The following is a 7,733-nucleotide window of genomic DNA, read 5'->3' on the forward strand; positions in this document are numbered from 1 at the left end:
TCACCCAGGTGTACTTAAAAAAAAATAAAAAATCCATGGGAATATACTTCAAATATATTTTTCTCATATGAATTCATAGGGGTGCCAATAATTGTTGCACACCTATATTTAACAAAGGTGTTTTTTTTTTTTTGTTAATAAACCTGTGTTTAAGCAACAAATTCTCAATTATATACTTGATCATTATTTCCATCCTAACAGTGCTCTTGGCTCTGTACGTATTTAGTTCATTTATTCAACATTTTATACACAAGCGCACAATGGAGTTTCCAAACGCCGATAAAAAAAAACAACAAAAAACTACTGTTGGAAATGTTTTTCTTGCCCCCACGTGAAACATGAGAGTCAAAAAAGCAGTTTTACCCTTTTATTAAAAACAAAAACAAACCTCTCAGAATCTGTGTACAAAAAGTAGACACACACACACACACACACACACACACACACACACACACACACACACACACACGCACACATTTCTTACATCAGGTCTTCATCTTCACCATCACCAACATGAACTGGCCCTGAACTACTTCAGTTGGTTACACAGCGGGGAAACATGGAAAAAAAAGAAAAAAAAAAAAAGAAAGTCTTTGGACAGAGAGTCTGGAGTGGGACAGGTCGCAATGTTTAGACATACTGAGTAGAAATATGAAAACATACAATACTATTGCAATTACGGCGGTCCTTAACGATCAAGTAATCACAGTATTGAGGAGTACTGAACACGCGGCTCGAACATCCACGTTTACTGAATCTGGGTCCATGTGAATGAGGGTGAAAAAACCCCCCCAAAAATTAAATGTACAGGATGTCTCTCCACTGAATTTTATGAATTCATGAACACTAACATCATGTCGATGAAAGAAAAAAAAAGAAAGAATGAAACCAGTGAATATGAACAACTTTAAACAAGTACGTTTAAATACTATAAATAAAGTCTTTCAAGACAGAACTGCTCTGATGTCATTGGAAATGCATTTCAAATTGCTTGCCATAAAATAAATAATAATAATTGAAACACCATCATCGTCCAGAAAAAAAACAAACAAACAAAACAAAAAGAAAAACCTTCCTGCAAGCAAAATATTTTTAAATAATGTTTTTGGACTTGATATTTGTAAAGTGAGGATTCGCTTGTATTACATGTCGGAATTTTGACCTGATTTTAGCTCATGGCATGGTTTCAATTTTATTGTGATATTGTTTATATAAATTAGTATAATACATTTAAAGATTATTAGAAGTCGTACGATATTTTATGTAGGAAACTTGATCAGATTCCGTGAGAACATTAAGCAGGGTGAATATCCTGATGTATCGTATCAATAATGGTTTAAAAAAAAACAACATATTTTGGTCGAAATTCTCATCGAATACTCAATGTCAGACGCTTCTACGTTGGCCGTTTAGTGAAAGAAATTTAGACCAATCACAGAGAGTGGTAACAGCCAATAGCATCGCTCCGTCAACTCCGTCAAACCTGCCTAGCAACATCAGAATTTCCAGACTTTTTACAAATTTGAGCACATGATATCACCACGACAGCATAAAGACATTAGAGGTAATATATTTGTTAGCTAAGCTAACTAGTGCTGCATGTGTCGCTGGCTACTTTTGCTAATGTTTCTAAACTGTGAATTTGCACATCCAGCGTGTGATTGCCTGATTATACATAACCTCTGCTCCGCTGACTAATGCCTCAACCTCGACAACGCAGCGATTACATATGAAAAGGTTTTGGTTACTGAGAAACCGAAGAATACAATAACAACGCCACGGAGCAGTGAACGCACCACGGGGATGTCCAAGAGCCCGAAGATTAAACAAGTTACCTAATAAATAGGAAAAGGATCCAGTTTAAATGACTTGAGTCCAGGTAAAGTTTTCAATCTCTCACACCCACAGACCCCAAAAATAATAAACCTGCCGACCAATAGGAATCACCATTTATTTAAAAAATAAAAAACCTAAACACAAAAACACTCCCTGCTGAATCAAAAGAGTGGAGATCTGCAAGATCTGGAAGATCCCATGAGTCCTTAGATTGGCACCACTTCCTGTTTTCAGAGGTCAAATTTAAGAGGAAAAAAAAAAGTGGAAAAGTCACTCTATTAAAATAAAATTTAAAAAAGGGGAAAAAACTACCAAGAACAACAGTCGTCCATCTGATGCTTTGAGTTTCCCCAGCTCTGGTTTGTGAAGACTCTCAACCAATGAGGAGCCAGGATTTAGAGCCCGCCCAAACTCCCTTTCTTTTTGTTTTTTTTGAGCTGCCGTAACATGTGCAAACGTCACTGGATCGAGTTCAGTTGATAAGTATGAATCACAACGTGTGTAAGTGTATAGTACAAATATAAATATACTCCATTGTAAAAACAGTGTGTGTGTGCAGACACTCGGTGTATCGAAGCTCTCGATGCTCGTGTGGGCAGGAAGTCAAAGTCATGACCTGGAAGTAGTTAATGCAGCTTGGAAGATTTGGAAAAAAGAAAAATCCCGGGTGTCCCAAATGCTAGTCTTTAAGCATAGCGTTCTTACTAGAATTATAACGAAGCTAAGAGGTAACGTTAAATGTTAGCAAATTCATCAGTAAGCAGCATTAGCGCACTGCTGTGTTTAGGAGGCTGGCTAAGCTAACATCGCTAGTAATCGATGGCTAGCAAGACAGCATTCTAAAAACACTTGACATCTACATACACAACACCGATAACTTGGCTAAATTTATGCTAACTTTACAGACTTACATAAGCTTGCTTGCAGTGCATTATGGGATGCCACCAAGACTACACCATGTGACTGCTCAAAAGCATCAAGAAAACATCACTAGAAGACGTTCTACATTTGGGACGCGTCGTAAAATTGGTCAACATTCTACTAAGAACGCTAGCGAGACTGGCGTTTGGGACAGACCCCAGATTTGAAGGTGGGAAGTAGAAAGAGAGAGAGAAAGAAAGAGGGAGAGAACAAACAGTTAAATAAGATGACTTGAGCGAGTTGAAATCCCTACGCGACTGCGTCCCAAATGGCGTTCCAGTGTACTAATCCGAAAGGCAAACCAGTCAGTATAGTAGGGGGGCAAAAACGTTTGCTAGCAGGCCTTCTGTCACAGATAAATCGAAGATCAGATTTAGCAAAGGGAAGTGCACGATTTAGCTCAGAAATAAGCGTTTAGATGAACAAAATTCCTCTGAGGTTTGGACCAATCAGAGAGCACCTCTTCATTTTTCTGCATAGCAACAAGAAGCTGATTGGACGTTTCCTCGACTGCGCGGCCATCTTATTTTCCCGTACCGCTTGCCTGCTTTTAACTTAACCGTGCGCTCTGTCCCAAATCGTGCGATATTACTCCAGAGAGATGCGGTTTAGGACGGAGAATTTAATTATTTAATTTATTTTTAAAACAGGATTTATGTGAGAGTCTCATTTAGTAAGAGAAGTGGAATATTTTGCTGCCGTTTAAATTAACAATTTTTTATTTATTTTTTTTTTTTTAAAAAAAGAGACCGCTTCACAAAAGGCTCACTGAGGAAAGAGTAATCGCTTCAGGTTAACAGCCAATGGCGTCGCTCGGTCAGATACCATAACCATAGCGACATGGATCTGATTGGCTGGATTTTATAAAGCTTGCCATCTCACTTTCTTGGTTACTGGTTGTCTGATTGTTACTGCTGTTTTCTGTTAACTGGTTTCCTTTCACCCCATTACGCTAATAACAAATAACACAGTGAGATTTGGGACATGGCCTTTATAGTTTTTAACGTTTATGAACAGAGGTAATATAAAATCTGATTTAGGAAGGTAAGCGGACTAGTTAGCTGATCCGTAAAGCTTTACGTTAATGAGAGAGAGAGAGAGAGAGAGATATTTCCACCATTCAAAGAGAGAGCCTGTAAACAACCAATGAGGCCGCTCTGTCTGATTAAATCTGCCTGGCAACAAGTAGCTGATTGGATTGTTAGCTCACTGTGGTGTTCTTTATTGTTTAAATTAAAACTAATCAGCAAACGGATAAAGGAAAGGAAGAGAGCGCAAGGAGGATCCGAGAGAACGGTCCGTAAAGGAGTCGAGTAGGTTTTGTTTTGAAAAAATAAAAGCAACAGCGAGCTGGAGGGAATGAAAATCTCGGGTCGCATCCTAAACCGTATAGAACGGTGTGAAACATGATATTGACATTTAAAGCAATTATTTTGACTGTTTAGTACAGAAGGATGCGGTTTGGGATGTAAATGTAAATCTTTAGCTAGCTGGCTAATGTACCATTTATTAACATGAAGGGTGAGAGAGAGGAAGAGAGGGGGAGAGAGAGAGAGCGAGAGAGAGAGAGAACAGCACCATCATCCTGCTTGCAGTGCAGTGACTTGATTTAAAAAGCACCACGTTGGCAAATGAAGCCTGATGAGAAGATAAGACAGAGAGAGAGAGAGAGGGGGGGGGGACGGGGACGGGGGACGGGACTCCTTAATGCTCTGGCCCACAGTAAGGCTGGTTTGGTTCATCGGACACCAGAGCGAGACGGAGTCAGCACCACAAGCTCCAGAGTCGTAAACAAAAGTCTCGTTAACAACAAAAGAAAAATCTGTACATTAACAGCTACAAAAAAAAATCCCTGCAGTATTGCTGTAGTGAAGTCTGAATGTCTGAGGTTGATTAAAAAACAAGACCAAAAGGTCAAAGGTCAGTGTGACCAGCCCATCAGATGGCTGACCCTGGCTCGCTCGGTCATGCGGCGGATCCTTCCGGAACGCGACGTGCCCAGATTGAGCGGGTCGGCGGCGGGAGCATCGTCCTCAGAGTCGTCGTTATAGACTACGGTCCGTCTCCCTTGGTTACGGGTGTTTACACGCCCCGCTTTCATCGTCCTCTGATTCGACCTTTGACCTCTGGCAGGGAGCTGAGGCTGTGGACTCATTTCCTCTTCCTCCTCCACTTCCTCCTCTTCTTCTTCTTCTTCCTCCTCCTCCTCCTCTTCTAGCTCCTCCCCTTCTTCTACTACTTCTTCTTCTTCGTCCTCATGCTCCTGCTCTTCACCCTCTCCGTTTTCCTCATCTTCGTCCTCATCCTCGTCCTCCTCGCTCCGGGTGGCTTGGACTTGCGTGTGTTCCCTGCGCGCGCGTTTGAGGCGCTCCGTCGCCTCCTCTTCTCTAACTCTTCTTTTCCGCTTGCCGTTAGCAGCGAAGCCGGCGGCAGCCATCTTGGTCTTGCGCGCCAGGGAGAGACGCGACGCTTTGCTGTAATCGTGATCCCCGCCCTCGGTGAAGCCGGCCATGTCGGCGTCGCTCGCTTCGCTCTCAGAGGAAGAGGACGATGAAGACGAGGAGGAGGAAGAGGAGGACGACGAAGACGACGATGATGAAGATGATTCCGAGCTCTCGGAGTCCGAAGAGTCTCCTTGTCCCGGCTGTCTGCGTGACCTCCGACCTCCGTTAGTCAGCGGCCCGTTGCAGTGAGCGTCTGCACGTGCGCGCACACACACACACACACACACACACAGGTTTACTTAAATAATATTAATAATATTACTTAATAATATGAATATATTCTTCTGTATAAACGTTAAAACGTCTCCTAGTTTTAAAAAAATGCTACAACGTTTTACGTTGATAAACGTCACATTTGTTATTTGTTGTAGAATGTGGCACCTGCTCTCCTGCTCAGAGATCGGCTGCGTGTGACTCTGTTGCTCGACGGCTGACCCGACGACGAGGATGTCAATGCGGACTGTGAGGAAGATGAAGGCTGACTATCTTCATCATCGAGTGCGAGGTTCGAATCTGACCATGACGGGGAAATGCACAGATTATATATACACACACACACACACACACACACACACACACACACACACACACACCAAAACAACAGTGCGACATTGTGCTCACACACACACACACACCTTCAGGCGGATGTCGTGAGTGCGTCCTGTTGGGCTGCTGGGGTGTTTTAGTTTTCTTCACTGACTTGGGCTTCCCTTTGGGGCTGCGTACACGTACACACACACACACACACACACACACACACACACACACAAAAAGAATCTGTATTATTAACTCTACAGCCTATACATTAACTTTATATTAACAAAAACACATCACACAAAAAAAAAAATCCAAAATAAATCAAAATAATTTTCATCAGCATCTTCAGACTAGACGCGCTTCTTGCCGAGAATTTCCAGAAACGTATCCTGGGCGTTTTCTCGACGGATTTCTTGAGCAATTTCCCCGAGATGCTTTTTAAACGGTATTAAAGAACTACGCCCGACACTTATCGGCTGCTTTTCGGAATGTTCCTCTCCAAATTGTCCGTATAAAAAAAATAAATAAATAAATAAATAAATATTTTTGTAAATAACATGTTCGTTTTAATATTGAAAGAAACGAATACGTCGGAGCGATTATATTCTGTGTGTGTGTCTGTGTGTGTGTTACCTCTCTGGCATGGTGTTTTGTAGTCTCTTGCTGTAGCTGAGTCTCTGCTGGCAGCGTCTCTGGTTCTGGATGGCCACCTTGTAATCCGAGATGATGGAGATGATCTGGTGCTCAAAGAACGCAGACAAACTCAGAGTCATGCTGTAGATCTGTGGGGAAAAAATTCATCGTGAAATCATTCCATCATTATATATATATATATAAATAAAATAGTATATAGAAAGTGTGTGTTTGTGTCTCTCTCTTACCCGGGACTTCTTGTTGGGCGTGTACGCTTTGGAGTTGCTGAAGATGAGCCGCACGTCTTTGGCGCACTCGATGGGATTCTCGTAATTCCCCCCCGACAGAGTCTCCATCACCGTGCCCAGGTCCATCGGTGTGTCTATGATGTCTCTGTAGTCCTGTACAGACACACACACACACACAGTGAATGAATAAGCCCTGCAGGTTGCACAAAGGCAGGAGAAAGGTATCTCGGGGTGATGGGGTCGGTTACCGGGTAGGTGAAGAGGTCTACGGGTTGGCGGAAGGGTTCGGAGTCGGGGCTGGCGATCATCCTCCTGAGCAGCTCTTTGCACTGACCGTACCAGGCTCGCACGTCCAGCACCACGCCCCGCTTCTGAGATGACCGACCGAGCCGGACCGGACCGCCGGAGGAAAAAGGAGCGTTTTATTCCCTACCTGTGCTTTACTAGCGTGATAAAATATACACAGTCCTGAAAGTAAGATTACCTTCTGTCCGGTTGACGTGCCCGGAGTGTCAGAGTCCACGTCGACGTCCTCCTAACACGCACACATAGTTTAAGAAGTTTAACTCCACTAGGAGGCGCTGTGACGTTCTCAAACGCTTTAGAAACAAAAACTGGTACATCAATGTGTCTTAAACAACACAGTGAGATAAATCACTCAAAATCATCCCGCACTGCGTTTATTTTTCCTTCGACCCCATCTCAATCTCCACACACACACACACACACCTCACCTCTTCTTCAGCAGCACTGCTGAGCTCTGTTTTGATCTTATCGTATAGCTCCGAGATATCAGTACAGCTCTGATCCCTGCATGAACACACACTTATTTTAGAAAAAACAAACAAATCTATAACAACTTTCATCTGTGAGCGTGTGTGTGTGTATATATATATACACATATATGTGTGTGTGTGTGTGTGTGTGCACGCACTCCCCACCCAATAAAGCGCAGCAGGATGTCAGTGACAGCTTTCGCCGCCGTGACGATGGGGCTGTGTGGCTCGTTAAACGTTCTGGCGTTGTGCTCGATGTAACGGACCTCCCACATCAG

General features: G+C 42.9%; 1 protein-coding gene across 2 annotated transcripts in view; it reads right to left on the reverse strand.

Moving 5' to 3' along the window:
- Positions 1-354: 354 nt before the first annotated feature.
- The window catches only part of brwd3 (bromodomain and WD repeat domain containing 3), a 17,368-nt gene continuing 9,989 nt past the window's right edge, over positions 355-7,733 (reverse strand). For both annotated transcript variants that reach the window (XM_053676856.1, XM_053676855.1), the window contains exons 32-40: positions 7,621-7,733; positions 7,414-7,489; positions 7,164-7,214; positions 6,928-7,050; positions 6,680-6,832; positions 6,432-6,580; positions 5,897-5,979; positions 5,643-5,774; positions 355-5,454 (exon numbers count right to left, since the gene is read on the reverse strand). The exon at positions 7,621-7,733 is cut by the window's right edge and continues 13 nt beyond it. In XM_053676856.1, the coding sequence (XP_053532831.1) occupies positions 4,679-5,454; positions 5,643-5,774; positions 5,897-5,979; positions 6,432-6,580; positions 6,680-6,832; positions 6,928-7,050; positions 7,164-7,214; positions 7,414-7,489; positions 7,621-7,733 (1,656 nt within the window). In that variant the 3' untranslated portion in view covers positions 355-4,678. The remainder of the gene's footprint in view (positions 5,455-5,642; positions 5,775-5,896; positions 5,980-6,431; positions 6,581-6,679; positions 6,833-6,927; positions 7,051-7,163; positions 7,215-7,413; positions 7,490-7,620) is intronic.

The sequence above is a fragment of the Ictalurus punctatus genome, chromosome 28, assembly GCF_001660625.3.
Source record: "Ictalurus punctatus breed USDA103 chromosome 28, Coco_2.0, whole genome shotgun sequence".
Taxonomy (NCBI): Eukaryota; Metazoa; Chordata; class Actinopteri; order Siluriformes; family Ictaluridae; genus Ictalurus; species Ictalurus punctatus.